This window comes from Microcaecilia unicolor, chromosome 1 (genome assembly GCF_901765095.1).
Source record: "Microcaecilia unicolor chromosome 1, aMicUni1.1, whole genome shotgun sequence".
NCBI lineage: Eukaryota > Metazoa > Chordata > Amphibia > Gymnophiona > Siphonopidae > Microcaecilia > Microcaecilia unicolor.
In genome coordinates, this window is record NC_044031.1 from 576,202,921 (window position 1) to 576,225,809 (window position 22,889).

At 46.4% G+C, this 22,889-nt stretch overlaps 1 protein-coding gene across 2 annotated transcripts in view; it reads left to right on the forward strand.

Moving 5' to 3' along the window:
- The window catches only part of MTBP (MDM2 binding protein), a 177,210-nt gene that overhangs the window by 126,202 nt on the left and 28,119 nt on the right, over nt 1-22,889 (forward strand). For both annotated transcript variants that reach the window (XM_030218586.1, XM_030218595.1), the window contains 3 exons: nt 2,053-2,148; nt 11,088-11,351; nt 13,057-13,306. In XM_030218586.1, coding sequence (XP_030074446.1) covers nt 2,053-2,148; nt 11,088-11,351; nt 13,057-13,306 — 610 coding nt within the window. The remainder of the gene's footprint in view (nt 1-2,052; nt 2,149-11,087; nt 11,352-13,056; nt 13,307-22,889) is intronic.

A 22,889-nucleotide genomic window follows, 5' to 3' on the forward strand; every position in this document is an offset into this window, starting at 1 on the left:
ACAAATAGATTGAATAAATAAATGGAATACCTACAGTATACTACATTTATCAGTTTACGCCTTCAAACATTTTCTGTGAAGAGAGCACCATTGAACTCCTGTGTCTCAGTGCTTCCAAATTCATGAGAGGCATTTAAAAAGGAAAGAGAGCAGCTTTTTAAACTAGAAACTGGGGAAGGCCAACAGTCATTCAAAAGCACATGGTTCAGAACAAGGTATCTTTCAAAGATATTGAAAAAACAGAGAAGATAGAGTATCCCGATAGTGAGGTTGCAATAGAGACCATAGTAGACCAGCTGTCTTTAAATAAAAAGCAGACAAAAAATTGCAAATTATCACTGTCAAGCTGGTAAGCAAGCTGTAAATAGGAACAACAAACATAGTTTGAAATGTCTATATGTGAATGCCAGAAATAAGATGGGAGAACGGAATATATTGCATTAAATGAAAAATTAGATATAATAGGCATTTCTGACACCTGGTGGAAGGAGGATAACCAGTAGGCATGATGAGCAGCGTTGAATACTACCATTTTGAAGAGGGCAGTGGTGGAGGAAGGAGCAAGTGGGCATTGCTCATGCCTCTTTTCAGGCCCGGTGGTTGAGGGGAGGCTTTCTGTAAATCGGGGACAGAGGGTCAGGAGGAGGGAGGGGGCCACTGGACACCATGGATGTTTAAAGTTGGTGGCAGGAATAGGGAAGGAAGAAAGGGGGGAGCCACTAGATTATCAGGGCTTTTAGGTATGCTGTTGCTGGAAGGGGTCGACTCTGTTCGGGGGTGGAGGGAGGGGGCACTTGACTACCAGGGAACAGTGTAGAAAGCTTACGTTTGTCACAGCTAGGGGGTTCTCTGTCTGTTTAAGGCTGTTTTGAGTTCTATCTCAATTTTCAGTTTCTTCCCCCCTCCCCCATTTTTCTCCTGTCTAGCTCTCACTCTACAGTGTTATCTGATGCACACTGATGCTGACTGACCCTGCTTGCTCTTTGAGTTTCTGACTGTTCCTTTTTGGGCCTTCTCTCCCTGGTCTCATTTTTCAATTTCTGCTGCTGTTGTATTTGCAGCAGTTGGAGGGACCGGAAAACTAAAACAATGTACACCATACATTGTTATTACCGTATTTGGTGCCTTCCATAAGGATATATATATTAGCATTATGCAGCAGATTTAGATCGCACATTAATTAGATGTAAAATGTATTTTGTTTTTACCTGAAAGAACTGATGGCTGAAGAAATTAATGCAATTTACTTGCCTAAAAAAAGCTGCACAGGGAAAATGGTGAAAAAGAAATGAAGTAGTATTTGTGTGTTTTCAACCTTTCATGTTGAATAACTATCAGTGGGTTAAGATAGCAGCAGCTTATTTTGGATTTGCATTTGAATAGTGTATTAAACAGCCTTTCTCTCTCCACCAAAACAAGGGGAAGCATTCAAGCATGGTTTTATTATATTTACTAGCCGTTGAGCCTGTTAAAACGGGCTATTGGGTTGCCGCTGGCCCCTCCCCCTCCCGAGTCGCCACCGCCGGCCCATCTTTTCGCTATTCAACTTACATCTCCGGCAGGCAGATCAGCTGATCTCCCGTCGGCCTTCCTTCTCTTCCTGTGTCCCGCCCTCGTGTGACGTAACGTCGGCGAGGGCGGGACACAGGCAGGGAAGGAAGGCCAACGGCAGCTCAGCTGATCTGCCTGCTCCGGAGATGTAAGTTAAATAGCGAAGGGATGGGCTGGGTGAAGGGGTGGCGGCGGCAGCGACTCCTGGGGGGGGGGAGCGGTGGCGACCTCGGCGGTTCCCTCCCCTTCGCGCAGTTTCCCTCTCTGTCCCACCCCCGTCATTACGTATTAATGCGAGGGCGGGACAGAGAGGGAAGTCTACTGCGCATTTGCGAGTGAGTACGGTCACTCGCCGTTTATATGTTTGATTACCTGCAAGTTTATCATCTGCTGCTGAATACTATACATGGTGCTACAGTTTGTTGTCCAGCTGAACTGCAGAAATAAGAGCTTTGTTTTACTGGTCTTGATTGAATGTATCTCTTTGTATTTGTCTTACAGTGAAAATGCTTTTCTACTGACACCAAAGCTGACTGTACAGAAAGTGAAAAAGTTATCTTTTGAAAAAGCAGCCATGTGTTGCTATCATGGATTAGAGTAAGTTCCGTCTCAAAGCTGTCTGTTCAACAGGCTTCCTTGTAAATGTAACTAGAGTTGCTCCTGTGTTCTTCAGCTCCTCTCTTGACACAAGCTGCAGCAAGATGTTTGGTCAGCGTTTAAAAAAATGAGATAGAAAATAGTGAATAAAATGTAGTTGATGGAAGGCCATTCAAATCGGCCCAAAATTCTAATTTGTCCGTGTTTTGGTTTCAGCCGAAGACACTGGTACATTTTTGGCTGAAACAAAAACTTCTCTCCTCTCTCCCCCCCCCCACCCCCAAACAACAGTGCAACCTTAGAAGCCCAGTCACTCCTGCCCCTGCTGTCTCTGTTGTCAAAACAGCTGTCAAGATCTTCAGCGGCAGTCTCACAAGAGTGTCACTAAAGGTTGTGGCAGCCATTTTGAGATTAGAGCCAGCTTAGGCAGGAGCAAATTGCAGCATGTGGTGAAGGTAGTGGCGACAAAATCTATCTGAATTCAAGAAAGCTTGGGGATAAGTACATAGGATCTCTAAGGGAATGAAAGGGAGAATATATGGCATGGCTGGGCAGACTGGATAGGCCCTATTATCTTTATTTGCATTTATCTTTCTATGTTTCTGTATTGATAGAGTGAAAACCAGATCTGTTTGAATTTCATTGGAATTGTATTTCAGCCTCCTCTTTTCTATCTACACTTCTTCCCTTGGTTCATTAATCTCATCCCATGGCTTTTCCTACCATCTCTATGCTGATGACTCCCAAATCTACCTTTCTACCCCTGATATCTCACCTTGCATCCAAACCAAAGTTTCAGCGTGCTTGTCTGACATTGCTGTCTGGATGTCTCAACGCCACCTGAAATTAAATATGACCAAAACTGAGCTTCTCATTTTCCCCCCCAAACCCACCTCCCTGCTCCCCCCGTTTTCTATTTCTGTTGATGGCTCTCTCATTCTCCCTGTCTCCTCAGCTCGAAACCTTGGGGTCATCTTTGACTCTTCTCTCTCCTTCTCTGCTCATATCCAGCAGATTGCCAAGACCTGTCGTTTCTTTCTTTACAACATCCGTAAAATCCGCCCCTTTCTTTCCGAGCACTCTACCAAAACCCTCATCCACACCCTTGTCACCTCTCGTTTAGGCTACTGCAATCTGCTTCTTGCTGGCCTCCCACTTAGTCACCTTTCCCCTCTCCAGTCGGTTCAAAACTCTGCTGCCCGTCTCGTCTTCCGCCAGGGTCGCTTTACTCATACTACCCCTCTCCTCAAGACCCTTCACTGGCTCCCTATTCGTTTTCGCATCCTGTTAAAACTTCTTCTACTAACCTATAAATGTACTCACTCTGCTGCTCCCCAGTATCTCTCCACACTCATCCTTCCCTACACCCCTTCCCGTGCACTCCGCTCCATGGATAAATCCTTCTTATCTGTTCCCTTCTCCACTACTGCCAACTCCAGACTTTCCGCCTTCTGTCTCGCTGCACCCTACGCCTGGAATAAACTTCCTGAGCCCCTACGTCTTGCCCCATCCTTGGCCACCTTTAAATCTAGACTGAAAGCCCACCTCTTTAACATTGCTTTTGACTCGTAACCACTCGCCTCCACCTACCCTCCTCTCTTCCTTCCCGTTCACATTAATTGATTTGATTTGCTTACTTATTTATTTTTTGTCTATTAGATTGTAAGCTCTTTGAGCAGGGACTGTCTTTCTTCTATGTTTGTGCAGCGCTGCGTAGGCCTTGTAGCGCTATAGAAATGCTAAATAGTAGTAGTAGTAGCCTCACTATATTTGTTTTGAACCATGCGAAATTTGTGATTCCATCTCTCTCCCAAAAACTAAGCCCTCTAGGGAAAGGACCCACATACTATACCTGATTTTACCTTGCCTTAAAAACTTGGCTAAAAAGGCGAGTAATTAAATATAAAATTCAAATCTATTATGACACATAATTACAATCCTGTGCATCTGACTGGCAGAATAGATGGGTATTTTCATAACTTAGTAACAGATGGCAGATAAAGACCTTCATGATCCATCCAGTGGCCAGAGCTTAACCCACAAATTGTCACCATTTCAACTACATACGTGCAGTGATATATGATGCAATCACATGATTAATACTCCAACAATATTTCTAACTAAAAACATTTTACTCTTTAATTTCAACCTTATGAGGTCTTCCCCTCTCCCACTGAGGTACACAGCACCCATATTCATAGTATATGATATGAATGTGATATAAATTACCTGTATTTGATCCAAATTATCATTTTTGGGCACAGCCTGTAGAAGTCTGTCCAGCACTGGCCTTACTTCTCAACTACTTGAGTTGCTGTCGAAGCTCACTCCAGCCCTGGTCTGTGCCATTTTAAGGACACAGACCATAGATGTCTGCCTGGTACTGGCCTTACTTCACAACTACTGGAGTTATCTAAGCCTCACTCCACTCTCATCCATCAACAGCCATGAGGTCATATAAGTTTGTATTGATTCCATCCTTTGTGTTTATCCCACACATTCTGAATTCTGACACTGTGTTCTTTACCTCCTCCACTGGGAGAGCATTCCAGGCATTTACCGTTCTCTCCATGAAAAAGTATTTTCTGATGCTATTCCAAAGTCTACCACCCTGTAATCTCAATCTTTTATCTGTCATCAAGTGTACTATTCTTTAAAACTTCAATCATTCCTTTCCTTCCAGTGCAAACAAGTATTGTAAGCAGCTTACAGCGATATGTTTTCTTTTAGGTTTCCGGTGGTCATCTGGTCAGTTCGGGCACCTTTTTGAGGCTTGGTCGTAAGAAAAAATGGACCAAGTAAAGTCGCCCAAGTGCTCGTCAGGGACGCCCTTCTTTTTTCTATTATCGGTCAAGGACACCCATGTGTTAGGCACGCCCCAGTCCCACCTTCGCTACGCTTCCAACACGCCCCCGTGAACTTTAGTCATCCCCGCGACGGAAAGCAGTTGAGGATGCCAAAAATCTGCTTTCAATTATGCTGAGTTGGGTGACCCTGGGAGAGGATAGTAATTTTGACACAGTTATATTAGGAGTTAATAAACGTATGGAGAATTTTAAAAGAGAAATTAAGAAAACAAAGTTAACGAAATTACAGAGACAAAAATGATTATAAAAAAGGACCAATTTATCCTTGGTCCAAACCTAAAAGCTTTCATAAACATAATGTCACACGTTCTATATCATGCCAACGGATACTAGCAACAGACAAGTTATTGATAAAATGATGATAGACAAGAGGCACCAACAGTGAGAGAGAACCTAGAGAATAGAAACAGAAAGAGGATTCAAACCGATTCTGGAGAACTTTTCATTTCACCTTTAGCCCTACAGTCAGCTCGAGAGAAGTTTCCAACAAAGACTACAACAGATGGTTTCTTTAGACCGTATAATGCCAGCACAACAATATATTCACAAGACAAGAAACCGTACAACAACAATCCCTCATACAACAATTACAGTCAGCACCAGGTCCAACAATTTTAGAATCCGAGATCATAGTACCCATACTGAGGCAGTGGACAAAGCAGAGGAAGAGGAAGTTACAGACCAAAGCAATGGTAGGATCTACGACAGTTATGATCCAAGAAGCAGCCTCTATTGCTAACCTCGCCAGTAATCTCTCTATAGTTGCATCTACACAAGATGAAATATGGGTTATTAACTTCTCCAGTAAACCCTTAACAACCATACAGAAACAGCTTCTACAGAAGGGATTATCCTTTGTCCCTACATCCTGTTATGATCCTTTGCAAACGCGGATTGACCTGTTTTCGCTTTTTTCGTAAACTGCAAGTTACCCATTTTTTCTCTAGCAAAGTAACTTCAAATGATGCCACCATTTTGAAGAGGAAGACCAAGTGGGTCCCCCTAGGTAATCCAGGTCCAGTGATCCCCATATTCTACAAATGTGTCCTGAGAGAAGTCCAAGAATTGGAAAAGGCTTCAAAATGGAAGAATTTCAACAACTTATCAGAAGAAAAATATAAAGAACTGTTCTTACTTTCCAGAAATCCGAATATAGTCATCAAACCAGCAGACAAAGGGGGGGTATTGTGGTAATGGAAAGAGCCAAATATGTGAATGAAGTCTATAGACAAATTATATATAACTAGTGGAACCCAGCCCGTTTCCTCAACAATGAAACAGGACCTAGAAAGGCTCTAGGCTCTCTTGTAAGCAATTTTTTTTTGTCTCTCCCCTCCCCTCCCCTCCATGTCCAGCAATTCTCCTCTTTCCTGCCCTCCCATCCGTGTCCCGCGATTCTCTTCTCTCCTGTCCTCCCATCTCATCCATGTCCAGCGATTCTGTTCTACCCTGCCCTCCCCTCGATGTGCCGCGATTCTCTCTTCCTTTGTACCTCATCCTTTTTTGGCTGGCCTGGCTGGCTTCCCTTCCGTTGGTAACATCCTGACATCAGCTCGCCTCCAGCATTCCCTTCCCTCTCACTGTTTCGCCCTCTGACGTCATTACGTTTTGATGCAAGGGCAGGGCAGTGAGGGGGAATGGAACGCTGGAGGGTGGCTGACGTCATGAGATGTTACGAACCCAGGCAGCCAGACCGATGGAACGTTGGAGGTGCAAATCTACTATAATAAAACTCACCCTCAACGTTCTGAAGACAACGTTCTGAAGTCACTCAGTCACTCACTGAAGGGTTCATGGATTCATGGTGGTGAAGCCAGAACACTGACCATGTCTCTCTGCCCCGCCCTCGCATGACGGACCAATCAGAAAAAACACCCTCAACATTCTGAAACACAAAGGACCATCACAACACCGTTCCCAGGCAACACTAGGCAACGTAAGACGGACCAATCAGAGGAAACTACGTGACAATAAGGGAGGAGCATTACCCAGCAGAATGGCTCATTATCTGTGCAGCACGGAGAGCACAGAACCACCGCTGGAACGAGAGAAGAATATTCCTGCTGTGGGTATGTGCAAAAATAGACCGGGGGAGGGGGGGGGGGAGAAATTTTTAAATGCCTAATGCCAGTACTGAAGAGTGCCAGAGGGCCTATAGCACAGACTATATTTGGGATCACTTGACATGGAGTCAGAGGAGCCGGAAAACAACATGCCCGTCACCATCTGGGACATGGGCGAACAGGACAAGCTGCGGCCCAGCTGAAAGGATTACCCATGACCCAGCCAGCAGCAAACAGCGACCAAGGAAGGGGGAGGAGTACTCCTTCCCTGCCTAGGAATCGCTGGAGACTGGCTGCCAAACTAACGAAACAACCGCACACCGACGCACCACCTCCATCATCAACAACCTGCACACACACCGCACCCTCACACACACACACAAAAAATAACTCTGTGACACATACACACACACACAAAAAAAACCACATGCTAGCGCCCGTTTCATTGGTTTCGGAAACGGGCCTTTTTTACTAGTTATTATATAGGATTAGATGAGGACCCAACATAACTGCAAAAGGAGAAATTGACCTCCTAGCATTTAGTGCAGGATATCTTACATCAAGAGAAAAGGATTTTCTACTTGTTACACATCCTACCGTATCTACGTTCTACATTTTGCCAAAAATGCACAAATCTTTGATAGAGCCACCTGGGCGCCCCATAGTATCTGGAAATGGCTCCATCTTAGAACCTTTATCACAGTTCATGGATTATTTCTTACACCCATATATACCTCAAATGCAGTCCTGTGTAAGAGATTCATCACATATTATCACAATGTTAGACTTTGAAGGGGAACTGAACGATATCATAATGGCCAACTTAGATTTTGATGCATTGTATATTATTATTATCATTAGCATTTGTATAGCGCTACCAGATGCACGCAGCGCTGAACACCTGACACAGAGAGACAGTCCCTGCTCAATAGAGCTTACAATCTAAAAAATACCAACGTGCCACAACTAGAGGCACTGTTGATTATCGAAAAAAACTTTGAAAGATAGGAACATTTTGTGACTTGTCCCCAATTTCTCGATCATCACCTTTGCGACCTTGGCCCTCACCCGGAATTATTTTTCATTTCAAAAGTCCTTTTATCAACAAATACGCGATACTGTGATGGGCTCAGCGATGGCTCTAAATGTAGCAATCCTTTTTGTGGGCAATTTCGAAGAAAAGTTTCTACGAGATAACCCATTTAAAGATGAGGTATCTTGATGACACCTTTTTACTGTGGAGAGGTGAAGAGGTTAAATTGTAGGAATTTTATGATTGGCTAAATGTACAAAACCCAAATCTAAATTTCAAGATTCAATACAATACCCATGAGATACTGTACCTGGACATTGATTACCAAAACAACATATAACTTTAAAACAACTGTTTACAAAAAGCCTACAGACAGAAATACATATCTTCATTTCAAGAGCTTTCACAATCGGAGTATCTACCATACTCTCAGTTCCTTCGTCTTCGTCAAGTTTGTACTAATATGGATGACTTTGAGATCCAGGCTGCCTCCATGGCACAGTGATTTAGAGGATATCCAGAGGATTGTATTGATAGTAATCTCAGGAAAGCAAGAGCACAGGAAAGAAGCACATTGCTCATAAATAATAATAAGAAAAATTTCTGGGCCTTGTATGCACATTAAGGTTTTCATGATTTTCAAATCAGTTCCACAAAATAATTTTAAAGAATTGACACATTTTAGAAACATATCCTTGTTTTAAAGACAGGAGGCCTGTGATTGCACATTCAAGGAACAGGAATCTTGGAGAAAGGCTTGTCCCTTCAACCTTACCAGGTATCAGTTAAAGCACACAACAGACTTTGACGAATGTCATCTATGTACTTGACTGTCCTTGTGACCGTCTATATGTTGGCAAGATGAAGAGAATGATAAAACTGAGAATGATAGAGTATAGATCATGTATAAGTAGAAATGTTCTGTCTACACCCTTAGTAGCTCACTGGTATGAAAAAAATACTACTACTACTACTTAATATTTCTAGAGCGCTACTAGGGTTACGCAGCACTGTACAAGTTAACAAAGAAGGGCGGTCCCTGCTCAAAGGAGCTTACAATCTAAAGAACGAAATGTCAAGTTGGGGCAGTCTAGATTTCCTGAGTAGAGGTGTAGTGGTTAGGTGCCGAAGGCGACATTGAAGAGGTGGGCTTTGAGCAATGATTTGAAGATGGGCAGGGAGGGGGCCTGGCGTATGGGCTCAGGGAGTTTGTTCCAAGCATGGGGTGAGGCGAGGCAGAAAGGGCGGAGCCTGGAGTTGGCGGTGGTGGAGAAGGGTACTGAAAGGAGGGATTTGTCTTGAGAGCGGAGGTTACGGGTAGGAACGTAAGGGGAGATGAGGATAGAGAGGTAAGAAGGGGCTGCAGATCGAGTGCATTTGTGACTTTATGCTGACTGGTGCTGACGTGGAGGGCCATAATCAAACGGGGCGCCCAAGTTTTCCTGAGGACGTCCTCACAGGATGTCCCCGCGAAGGGGCGGGGAAACCTGTATTATCGAAACAAGATGGGCAGCCATCTTTCATTTCGATAATACGGTCGGGGACGCCCAAATCTCCACATTTAGGTCGACCTTAGAGATGGTTGTCCCTAGAGATGGTCGTTCCCGATTTTCGGCGATAATGGAAACCAAGGACGCCCATCTCAGAAACGACCAAATCCAATCCATTTGGTCGTGGGAGGAGCCAGCATTCATAGTGCACTGGTCCCCCTCATATGCCAGGACACCAACCGGGCGCCCTAGGGGGAACTGCAGTGGACTTCACAAATTGCTTCCAGGTCCATAGCTCCCTTACCTTGGGTGCTGAGCCCCCCGACCCCCCTCCCCCTAAACCCACTCCCTACAACTGTACACCACTACCATAACCCTAAGGGGTGAAGGGTGGCACCTACATGTGGGTACAGTGGGTTTCTGGTGGGTTATGAAGGGCTCACATTTACCAGCACAAGTGTAACAGGTAGGGGGGGATGGGCCTGGGTCCGCCTGCCTGAAGTGCACTGCACCCACTAAAACTGCTCCAGGGACCTGAATACTGCTGTCATGGAGCTGGGTATAACATTTGAGGCTGGCAAAAACATTTTTTTTTTTTTTTTAGGATGGCAAGGGTTTGGTGACCACTGGGGGAGTAAGGGGACGTCATTCCCGATTCCCTCCGGTGGTCATCTGGTCAGTTCGGGCACCTTTTTGAGGCTTGGTCGCAAGAAAAAATAGACCAAGTAAAGTCGGCCAAGTGCTCGTCAGGGACGCCCTTCTTTTTTCCATTGTCAGCCGAGGATGCTCATGTGTTAGGCACGCCCCAGTTCCACCTTTGCTACGCTGCCAACACGCCCCTGTGAACTTTGGTCGTCCCCGCAACGGAAAGCAGTTGAGGGCGCCCAAAATTGGCTTTCGATTATGCCGATTTGGGCGACCCTGAGAGAAGGGCGCCCATCTCCTGATTTGTGTCGGAAGATGGGCGCCTTTCTCTTTCGAAAATAAGCCTGATTATGTTTCTTTTGTACAATGTATTTATGGTTTGTTTCATTTATTTATAACGTGCTGTTTTTGTAAGGCTTACTTTGTCCCTTTTCTTTGTACATTTTTTCAATTGTATACTTTTATTGATTTATGTAATATTGATGTTTTTACGTGTAGATTCCTGAGGCAGGCCACTGGGCCGAAACACGGCCATATCGAGTCAGTTTTAATAAATCTTCTAGACCACACAGCATCATCGTCCCATTGTGTCATCTTTGCTGTCCTCCTTAGTGTGCTTTGTTTTGCGAAGTCCATGTTCATTAGGACTTAACAATGCCTCCATATTTGGTCATCCTGGCCAGTATGGGGAATAAATGACTGGGGGAAGATACAGGGTATGGTTCTCTTGTATCAAAGCAGGCCAAGAGGCTAATCCCAGAATATAAGATATATTACAGGCTTTTAGAACTGTTATAAAACTTGGTTTTATTTGATTTTATAATTTTTTTTTTTAATTTAGATATTGTCTGGACAACCAAAAAGCCCTAGAGCGTGATATTGGATTGGCTGAACTTCAATCTCGACTTATTCGTTATGAAACTCAAACTACTTGTAGCAGAGAGTGCTGTCCTATTCCAAGTGTCTTGAGTCCTCTACCGTCTCCTGCAGTTCTCTCTGAGCCTGGAAGTGTACCTGATGGGGAATCATTGAGTGAAGTCCGAACAGAAACATCAAGACTGAAACGCAGATCAAAAGACATGGACAACCTTTACTCTAGCAAAAGGTAATATGAAATAGCAGAAGAATACAGTGGTACAGACAGGATGAAGAGTGAGCTCTTATTAAAATAGCCCAATGTTGCTACATTTTGCCTATGGTAAGCAGCAACTGTTAAGCAGACATAAATCATAAGAACATACATACAATGTAATTTGAGATAAAATTATGAACATCCAAAATATCCTGGCAAATTATATAGCATACTAAAACACATAATAATAATCAAATTGTAATAAATAGTGGCTAAAAATGATAAATTATACATAACATACATAATTTAAAGAATCCTACATAATAAAAGGTTGGACAAAATTAAAGAAAATAAAAAATCATAAACAGGCAAATCTTTAATAAACTAAAAGTAACTTTTTAGTGCAGTATATAGCCTTACTGCTGCTATCTTTAATTCATGTTGCTAATGCCATTCTGCTTTTAATTTATGTGCTGCTACAGCCTGTCTGCTGCCACTGCTTTTTTTTAGTTCATGTGTTTCTACTGCCATTCTGCTTCCTCTAATTCTTTTAGTTTTTATAATCAATGCATGGGGTCAAGTGTTGATTTTTTTAAGGCATGATTCAGTTGCTGACTTGTATTTGGTTGTAATGTTTATAAGAAGCCAGCAGTCTTTTTCCTCCACTGAGGGAGTGGGGAGTGTGCCTTTAGAATCCCCTTTTAGGTATGTAGTTGTAGCATGATTCACACTGTGTTTTATAAATGAGATGCTACTACTACTACTACTATTTAACATTTCTAAAGCGCTACCAGGGTTGCGCAGCGCTGTACAATTAACAAAGAAGGACAGTCCCTGCTCAAAGGAGCTTTCAATCTAAAGGACAAAAAGTGCAGTCAATCAAGATTGAGGCAGTCTAGATTTCCTGGATAGAGGTACAATGGTTAGGTGCCGAAAGCGACATTGAAGAGGTGGGCTTTGAGCAAGGATTTGAAGATGGGTAGGGAGGGGGCTTGGCATATGGGCTCAGGGAGCTTATTCCAAGCAAATAGGGTGAGGCGAGGCAGAAAGGGCGGAGTCTGGAGTTGGCGGTGGTGGAGATGGGTACTGAGAGGAGGGATTTGTCCTGTGAGTGGAGGTTACGGGTAGGAGCGTAAGGGGAGATGAGGGTAGAGAGGTAGTGAGGCGCTGCAGATTGAGTGCATTTGTAGGTTAGTAGGAGAAGCTTGAATTGTATGCGGTACCTGATTGGAAGCCAGTGAAGTGACTTGAGGAGAGGGGTGATATGAGCATATCGGTCTAGGTGGAAGATAAGACGCGCAGCAGAGTTCTGAACGGATTGAAGGGGGGATAGATGGTTAAGTGGGAGGCCAGTGAGCAGTAGGTTGCAGTAGTCAAGGCGGGACTATTGTGATCCCAAGCTTCAGTTGCCCTGTTTTCTTTTTTTTCCTCACTCCTTTAGGAATAGAGGAGTTCATTGAGCCATCCTGCCTTAACAGCATACCATGAAACAAAGATATTGTAGCTTTGTGGGGAGGGAATTACTCTTCTCGTCTCTGAAGCTATTCTTGGTGGTGTGAGCAATACTGCTGGTGGGCCAGAGAATCAAGTCAAAAATCAACTGCACGAATGAAGGCACACCTCTTAAACAATAGCAGTAATTCTATTTTCTCAGAGCATTCATATAAAGTGTAAAAATCTGAAATTCAGTATATGAAGACTTAAAAACTAGAACTAACATGTACTTTTTTTTTTCCAGATTAGCAAAATCTGAAAGCACGGACTCTCTCCTCTCCCAAGCAAGTGGAAGTAGTGGCCATTACCATTCAGTAACTACCACCAGACAAGCACTGGAGCCATCAAAAAGCACATTTTCTGGTTCTCTGCAGCAGTCTAGAAGCCAAGCTTCACAAGTAATGGCTACAGCAGGTCAGACAAGTCAAAAAAATATTCAGGATCCAAAGACCTCTAAAGAGATCAAGGAATCAAGATCACAGAAACATACCCGGGTATGTTTGCTCTTCATGAACTTAAATGTTTATTATTTTACTACCCCTTGATCACAAAGGTAAACTTTGTTTTCATTTTACAAGCCATCACTCTTACTTTACATCTGTTTCAGTATTGATTTCTGAATTCTGATACGCATGGACTAAAGAGTAAATGCATTCTGTGGTTTTGTAGGACTGGTAGATTTCAGTTCCTTATCATCTTACCAGACCAGCCCAGATGAGTTTCACTCCTGTTTCAGCATATAGATACAGAACAGACATTTGCCAACCTATCCTATATAGGATATTGGAGCTCCTAGGGGCACAGTTGTAAAACTGGCCTTTCAAACAGTGGAGTATCCTTGGGCCACTGGCTGTCATCTGTCATTCGGCACTGGAGATGATACCTAGAGGATCCCTTCTTCCTCTGGTATCTCTCCTGCCTTCCTTCCCTTCCTGCCTGTGCTAATGTTGCATGGGCCCCTGGTGGAAAATTTAAGGTTAGTCCCATAACACCATATTGCCAAGGTAGTAGTGACCAAGAATTATCCTTCAGAGCTCCAACCAGGGCCCCGGGAACAGGTTGGTGGGGGCAGTGGAGAGCAGGATATGGTGGCATTTGAGAGGTTGGCTTTATTTATTTATTTACAGCATTTATATCCCACAATTTCCCACCCATGAGCAGGTCCAATGTGGCTTACAACAATCTACATAAAAACATAGCATGTCAGGGGTCAAACAATTAATGTCCTAGAAGTATAATGGGAAAAAGGCAAAGCGAGGTAAAGTATAAGCGAGAGAGCAGCGGTGAGTAATGTGACACCGGGGTAAGACAGATCATTTTTGAGGTCCCTAAATCCAGAACTGTCTATGGTCAGTGGTACAAAACAAAACAGCGAAGATGACTAAAAAATTGAAAAAGACGACACTTCAGATAAAAATCCAGTAAAAAATACAATTTTAATGGTCAATGAACAAGATATAAAAAATAATAATTAAAATGTTCGGTGCGCAAGACATTTTAATTATTATTTTTTATATCTTGTTCATTGACCATTAAAATTGTATTTTTTACTGGATTTTTATCTGAAGCGTCGTCTTTTTTAAATTTTTTAGTCATCCTCGCTGTTTTGTATCTTGTTTTTTGTGAAGACTTGTTTTCTTCTGTTTTTGTATTGTCCTGTTGAACTACGGTCAGTGGATCACGCGTGTCTTTTTTTGTGTCAATGCTTAGTATGAAATATCCATGTTTATTGTGTAAATGTGCTTTTTCTTCCTTTATAATCTCAGCATATCTTCTTGACTATAGTATTTAGTTTGAGTAGATTTATATACAAGACTTAATTTGTCTTAATTAGCAATATACAAACTCCTCTTATTGACCTATAAGTGCATTCACTCTGCAGCTCCTCAGTACCTCTCCACTCTCATCTCTCCCTACATTCCTCCCCGGGAGCTCCGTTCACTGGGTAAATCTCTCTTATCTGCAACCTTCTCCTCCACTGCTAACTCCAGGCACTGTTCCTTTTATCTTGCCGGTACGTCAAGCTCCATCTCTGGCCGTCTTCAAATCTAGGCTAAAAGCCCACCTTTTTGATGCTGCTTTTAACTCCTAACCCTTATTTACTTGTTCATAACCCTTATTTTATCATCCTCACTTTAAATTTCCCTTCTCTCTTATTTGTCCTGTTTATCTGTCCTAATTAGATTGTAAGCTCTGTCGAGCAGGGACTGTCTCTTCAGGTTCAAGTGTACAGCGCTGCATACGTCTAGTAGTGCTTTAGAAATAAGTAGTAGTAGTAATATACTACTTTTTAGCAATCATATATTATGCAGAGCAAAAATAATTACTATTAGCAAATTCTAAAATTGATATTTATTGCATTTGTATCCCACCTTTTCCCACCTATTTGTAGGCTCAAAGTGGCTTACAGAGTGTGGTTATGACATAATCATTTCGTGTTAACAGGTACATTTCTTATAGTTTGAATGTTGATAAGAGAAGGTAAGCATAGTCGTTTCATGATGACAAGTACAATTCTTGCTGTTTAAAGATTGGGTAGGGGAGGATAGATGGGAAGTGTTAGGTAAGTTAGAGGTGAGCTGTGGTAATTGTGTGATTTGTTGAAGAGTTTGTAGGCTATGTAAGTAAGAACCCTTGAGGCAGAAGAGTCCAAGGAATAATCAGCATAAATGTTAGTCCCCAAGGATGAGGGAAAGAGAGGATGGTTGGAGAAAGAAGGAAAATCAGGACTTGGTGAGAAAGGAGGTTAGTAATTGAAAGCTGCCTAAAGATGAATAAAGATTGGAGTAGACATCAAAGGAAGAAAAGGAATGAGACTGAAGTGGAGGAAGGGATAGAGTAGAAGCTTCACACTACGCTGTTGCCAACAGTGTGAGGTTTATGGGAGAAAAGGTGACTTCCATGGCAGAGAGCAGTAACTGAAGCAGAATCTTCAGAGAAAAACCAAGTCTCAGATCAAGAAGATTGAGTATGAGAAGTAAGAGGTCATGAATGTAAGCAAGCTTGGTAGAGACAGAGTGGACATTCCACATGGCACATGAGAATGCAAATTCAAACAACCTTTAAAAATTGTCTCTCATCACCTATGAGAGCTACAAAATCTCTCTCCATATATTGAAAAGACGAGTCTGACCACAGTGGTCCATGCTATGATAACATCACAACTAGATTATTGTAATGCCCTGAACATTTGTCAAACCAAAAAGAGTTTGTATCAGCTCCAACTAATTCAGAATTCTGCTGCACGACTGATAGAAGGCTGCAAACAGTGTGACCACATCATACCCTTCCTGCAAAACCTACACTGGCTACCAGTACCTTACAGAACTAAATTTAAAACTCTGCTTGATTTTCAAGGCCCTCAGAAAAAATGTGCCAGAGTACCTAAAGAATAAATTAGCCCTCTACAGACCTTTGCGACCTCTAAGATCCTCTCAAGGATCATCACTATCTGTCTTCTCATCAAAAGAAATTGTGTGATGTGATACCCACCAGCGAGTCTACTCAGAAGTATTCCCCACGCTCTGGAATTTACTCCCAGAGGGGCTATGTACAATTTAACTCGAGACTACCTCTATTTCAGGAAGCAGGAAAAAGCCTGGCTCTTCTCCCAAGCCCTTAATACATAGGGTGACTGACTATACACCCATTCTGTACCTGGACTAGCTTGCTACACCCACTGTAACTTAGACCAGTCTCTTATATCTTGATTAACTGTACAAAGTTTAGCCACCCATTTATCCCATCTGACTCTGTGCCATGCATCTTGTCCCCACCTATGCATTTGGCCTCTCAGCTATATGGTAAGCAGTATTGTAGAAAAGTATTAGTATCATAGCAATGTAATTTGAATGTTCTAATTGTGTGCTTATTAGATATTTCATTAGTATTACGCTTACATCGTGTTATATCTCTGTTATTTGAATTTGTGTTGTTAAATGTGTATATTTTTGATCCTGTTTCATTGTAGACCTATTATTCTCCGAGGACAAGCAGGCTGCTTGTTCTCACTGATGGGTGACGTCCACGGCAGCCCCTCCAATCGGAAAACTTCACTAGCAAAGTCCTTTGCTAGTCCTCGCGCGCCCGCGCGCACCGCGCATGCGCGGCCGTCTTCCCGCCCGAAACCGGCTCGAGCCGGCCAGTCTTCTTTTGTCCGCACTCGGTACGGTCGTTTTTTCGCCATGTCGAGCCCCGGAAAGTCGACCTCGCGCGTCCAAAGTTTTTTTTGAGCGTGTTTTTTCTTCGGAAAAGCTTTGTTCTAGTGCGGGAAGTGCTCCGGAAACCCTCCCCGGGTTTCGTGTCAATCCTCCCCGTACTTCCAGCTTTTTGCCCCGATAAGTTTTCTTTCGTCGTCGGGGTAGGCCTCTTTCGGCCTCGGTCGAGATTTTTCTCCCTCTAAATTTTTGGTGCTTCAATTTTCGCCATTTCGGCTTTTGATTTCGCCGGCGTGATTTTTCCGCCCATGACATCGAAGCCTTCCAGCGGCTTCAAGAAGTGCACCCAGTGCGCCCGGGTTATCTCGCTCACTGATCGACACTCGTCGTGTCTTCAGTGTCTGGGGGCTGAGCACCGCCCTCAGAACTGCAGTCTGTGTTCCCTGCTTCAAAGGCGGACTCAGGTAGCGAGACTAGCCCAGTGGAACGTGTTGTTCTCGGGCTCTTCGTCGGCATCGGCACCGGGATCTTCGAGTGCATCGACGTCGTCAGCGTCCAGACCATCTTCCTCGGCCGCCCTTGCATCGAGTGCATCGAGGCATCGGGCCTCTGCATCGGCGCCGAGACATCGGATAGCTGCATCGACGTCGGTGGTACCGGGACCTCGTCTCCTGATGTCGTCGGACGGTGGTGTATCGAGTGGAGTGCAGGTGAGGGCTGTCCATTCCCCTGCTGGTGGCGGTGAGCCCTCGGGTGGGTCTCCTACCCTGAGGGCTCCTGCGGTACAGCCCCCCCGAGATCGACCCTCTTCGGTCTCGGCCCCGAGGAAGCGACGGATGGATTCTACGTCCTCCTCGTCGGTGCCGGGGAGCTCCGGTGACATGCTTCGGAAGAAATCGAAGAAGCATCGACACCGGTCTCCTCCCCGTGTCGGCACCGAGAGCTCTGGGTCGCCGAGGGATTCGGCACCCAGCAGGCATCGGCACCGAGAGGACCGCTCACCCTCTGTTCAAGAGGTGTCGATGCGCTCCACTCTGGACAGCCCGGAACAGCCTCCTCGCCCGGAACAGGTTCTGACGTCGACGCCTGCATCGACCTCTCAGCCTTTTTCTGCAGCCACTCTGAACGAGAGCCTCCGGGCCGTTCTCCCAGAGATTCTGGGAGAGCTGTTGCGCCCTACCCCTCCGGTACCGGCGGTGCTTGCGCCTCCGGTACCGTCGAGCGTGGCACCGGCTGGCCCATCGCCCAGGTTGAGGTCCCCGACGTCGGTACCGCGTGCGGTACCGACCGCGGCCACCTCCCAGGAGGGCTCCCCGACTACGTCGGCGGAGGGAGCTTCGCCGATGCGGGCGAGGGAGTCTTCCTCTCGACGCCCCCGTCGTGGACGTGGTTCCACTGAGTCGAGCAGGGCGAGGTTGCAGACACAGGTTCGGGAACTTGTGTCTGACACCGAGGGTGAGGCCTCGTGGGAGGAAGAGGAAGACCCCAGATATTTCTCTGACGAGGAGTCTGAGGGTCTTCCGTCTGATCCCACTCCCTCTCCTGAAAGGCAGCTTTCTCCTCCTGAGAGCCTGTCTTTCGCTTCCTTTGTCCGGGAGATGTCTACGGCCATCCCCTTCCCGGTGGTTGTGGAGGACGAGCCCAGGGCTGAAATGTTTGAGCTCCTGGACTATCCTTCTCCACCTAAGGAAGCGTCCACTGTTCCCTTGCACCATGTCCTAAAAAAGACATTGCTTGCGAACTGGACAAAACCCTTAACTAATCCCCACATTCCCAAGAAGATCGAGTCCCAGTACCGGATCCATGGGGACCCAGAGCTGATGCGCACTCAGTTGCCTCATGACTCTGGAGTTGTGGATTTGGCCCTAGAGAAGGCTAAGAGTTCTAGGGAACATGCTTCGGCGCCCCCGGGCAAGGACGCTAGAACCTTAGACTCCTTTGGGAGGAAGGCCTACCATTCCTCTATGCTCGTGTCCAAGATCCAGTCTTACCAGCTCTACACGAGCATACACATGCGGAACAATGTGCGGCAGTTGGCGGGCTTGGTTGATGCTCTTCCCCCCGAGCAAGCCAAGCCTTTTCAGGAGGTGGTCAGGCAGCTGAAGGCGTGCAGAAAATTCCTGGCCAGAGGAGTTTATGACACTTTTGATGTTGCGTCCAGGGCCGCTGCTCAAGGTGTGGTGATGCGCAGGCTCTCATGGCTGCGTGCCGCCGACCTGGAGAATAGACTCCAGCAGCGGATTGCGGACTCGCCTTGCCGTGCGGACAATATTTTTGGCGAAAAAGTTGAACAGGTGGTAGAGTCTCTCCACCAGCGGGACACCGCATTCGACAAATTCGCCCGCCGGCAGCCTTCAGCCTCTACCTCTACAGGTAGACGATTTTTCGGGGGAAGGAAGACTGTTCCCTACTCTTCTGGCAAGCGTAGGTACAATCCTCCTTCCCGACAGCCTGCGGCCCAGGCTAAGCCCCAGCGCGCTCGCTCTCGTCAGCAGCGTGCGACTCAGCAAGGCCCCGCGGCTCCCCAGCAAAAGCAAGGGGCGAGCTTTTGACTGGCTCCAGCAGAGCATAGCCGACATCCAAGTGTCCGTGCCGGGCGACCTGCCAGTCGGAGGGAGGTTGAAAGCTTTTCACCAAAGGTGGCCTCTCATAACCTCCGATCAGTGGGTTCTGCAAATAGTCCGGCAGGGATACACCCTCAATTTGACATCAAAACCTCCAAATTGTCCACCGGGAGCTCAGTCTTACAGCTTCCAACACAAGAAGGTACTTGCAGAGGAACTCTCCGCCCTTCTCAGCGCCAATGCGGTCGAGCCCGTGCCATCCGGGCAAGAAGGGCTGGGATTCTATTCCAGGTACTTCCTTGTGGAAAAGAAAACAGGGGGGATGCGTCCCATCCTAGACCTAAGGGCCCTGAACAAATATCTCGAAAAAGAAAAGTTCAGGATGCTTTCCCTGGGCACCCTTCTCCCCATGATTCAGCAAAACGATTGGCTATGCTCTCTGGACTTGAAGGATGCCTACACACACATCCCGATACTGCCAGCTCACAGACAGTATCTGCGATTTCAGGTGGGCACACGCCACTTCCAGTACTGTGTGCTACCCTTTGGGCTCGCCTCTGCGCCCAGGGTGTTCACAAAGTGCCTAGCTGTGGTAGCAGCGGCACTCCGCAGGCTGGGGGTGCACGTGTTCCCATATCTCGACGATTGGCTGGTAAAGAACACATCAGAGGCAGGAGCCCTGCAGTCCATGCAGATGACTATTCGCCTACTGGAGCTACTGGGGTTTGTGATAAATTATCCAAAGTCCCACCTTCTCCCAGCGCAGAGACTCGAATTCATAGGAGCTCTGCTGGATTCTCGGACGGCTCGCGCCTATCTCCCAGAGACGAGAGCCAACAACTTGTTGTCCCTCGTCTCGCGGGTGCGAGCGTCCCAGCAGATCACAGCTCGGCAGATGTTGAGTTTGCTGGGCCACATGGCCTCCACAGTTCATGTGACTCCCATGGCCCGCCTTCACATGAGATCTGCTCAATGGACCCTGGCCTCTCAGTGGTATCAGGCCGCCGGAGGTCTAGAGGACGTGATCCACCTGTCCACGAGTTTTCTCGAATCCCTGTATTGGTGGACGATTTGCTCCAATTTGACTCTGGGACGTCCCTTCCAAATTCCTCAGCCACAAAAAGTGCTGACCACGGATGCGTCCCTCCTGGGATGGGGAGCTCATGTCGATGGGCTCCACACCCAAGGAAGCTGGTCCCTCCAGGAACGCGATCTGCAGATCAATCTTCTGGAGTTACGAGCGATCTGGAACGCTCTGAAGGCTTTCAGAGATCGGCTGTCCCACCAAATTATCCAAATTCAGACAGACAACCAGGTTGCCATGTACTATGTCAACAAGCAGGGGGGCACCGGATCTCGTCCCCTGTGTCAGGAAGCCGTCAGCATGTGGCTCTGGGCTCGCAGTCAAGGCATGGTGCTCCAAGCCACATATCTGGCAGGCGTAAACAACAGTCTGGCCGACAGGTTGAGCAGGATTATGCAACCTCACGAGTGGTCGCTCAACTCCCGAGTGGTGTGCCAGGTCTTCCAAGCGTGGGGCACCCCCTTGGTAGATCTCTTCGCATCTCGAGTGAACCACAAAGTCCCTCAGTTCTGTTCCAGGCTTCAGGCCCACGGCAGACTGGCATCGGATGCCTTCCTCCTGGATTGGGGGGAGGGCCTGCTGTATGCTTATCCTCCCATCCCTCTGGTGGGGAAGACTTTGTTGAAACTCAAGCAAGACCGAGGCACCATGATTCTGATTGCTCCCTTTTGGCCGCGTCAGATCTGGTTCCCTCTTCTTCTGGAGTTGTCCTCCGAAGAACCGTGGAGATTGGAGTGTTTTCCGACCCTCATCACACAGGACGAAGGGGCTCTTCTGCATCCCAACCTCCAGTCGCTGGCTCTTACGGCCTGGATGTTGAGGGCGTAGACTTTGCCTCTTTGGGTCTGTCAGAGGGTGTCTCCCGCATCTTGCTTGCTTCCAGGAAAGATTCCACTAAGAGGAGTTACTTCTTTCAATGGAGGAGGTTTGCCGTCTGGTGTGACAGCAAGGCCTTAGATCCTCGCTCTTGTCCTACACAGACCCTGCTTGATTACCTTCTGCACTTGTCTGAGTCTGGTCTCAAGACCAACTCCGTAAGGGTTCACCTTAGTGCGATTAGTGCATACCATTACCGTGTGGAAGGTAAGCCGATCTCAGGACAGCCTTTAGTTGTTCGCTTCATGAGAGGTTTGCTTTTGTCAAAGCCCCCTGTCAAGCCTCCTACAGTGTCATGGGATCTCAATGTCGTTCTCACCCAGCTGATGAAACCTCCTTTTGAGCCACTGAATTCCTGCCATCCGAAGTACTTGACCTGGAAGGTCATTTTCTTGGTGGCAGTTACTTCGGCTCGTAGAGTCAGTGAGCTTCAGGCCCTGGTAGCCCAGGCCCCTTACACCAAATTTCATCACAACAGAGTAGTCCTCCGCACTCACCCTAAGTTTCTGCCAAAGGTCGTGTCGGAGTTCCATCTGAACCAGTCAATTGTCTTGCCAACATTCTTTCCCCGTCCTCATTCCTGCCCTGCTGAGCGTCAGCTGCACACATTGGACTGCAAGAGAGCATTGGCCTTCTATCTGGAGCGGACACAGCCCCACAGACAGTCCGCCCAATTGTTTGTTTCTTTTGATCCCAATAGGAGGGGAGTGGCTGTAGGAAAACGCACCATATCCAATTGGCTAGCAGATTGCATTTCCTTCACTTACGGCCAGGCGGGGCTGGCTCTTGAGGGTCATGTCACGGCTCATAATGTTCGAGCCATGGCTGCGTCGGTAGCCCAGTTGAAGTCAGCCTCCATTGAAGAAATTTGCAAAGCTGCGACGTGGTCATCTGTCCACACATTCACATCTCATTACTGCCTGCAGCAGGATACCCGACGCGACAGTCGGTTCGGGCAGTCAGTTCTTCAGAACCTGTTTGGGCTTTAGGATCCAACTCCACCCCCCGAGGGCCCTGTTTGTTCTGTTCCAGGCTGCACTCTCAGTTAGTTGGTAAATTTTTTAGGTCAATCTCAGTTATGTCCTCGCCGTTGCGAGGCCCAATTGACCATGGTTGTTGTTTTGAGTGAGCCTGGGGGCTAGGGATACCCCATCAGTGAGAACAAGCAGCCTGCTTGTCCTCGGAGAAAGCGAATGCTACATACCTGTAGAAGGTATTCTCCGAGGACAGCAGGCTGATTGTTCTCACAAACCCGCCCGCCTCCCCTTTGGAGTTGTGTCTTCCCTTGAAGTGTATTGTCTTGCTACATACTGGACTGGCCGGCTCGAGCCGGTTTCGGGCGGGAAGACGGCCGCGCATGCGCGGTGCGCGCGGGCGCGCGAGGACTAGCAAAGGA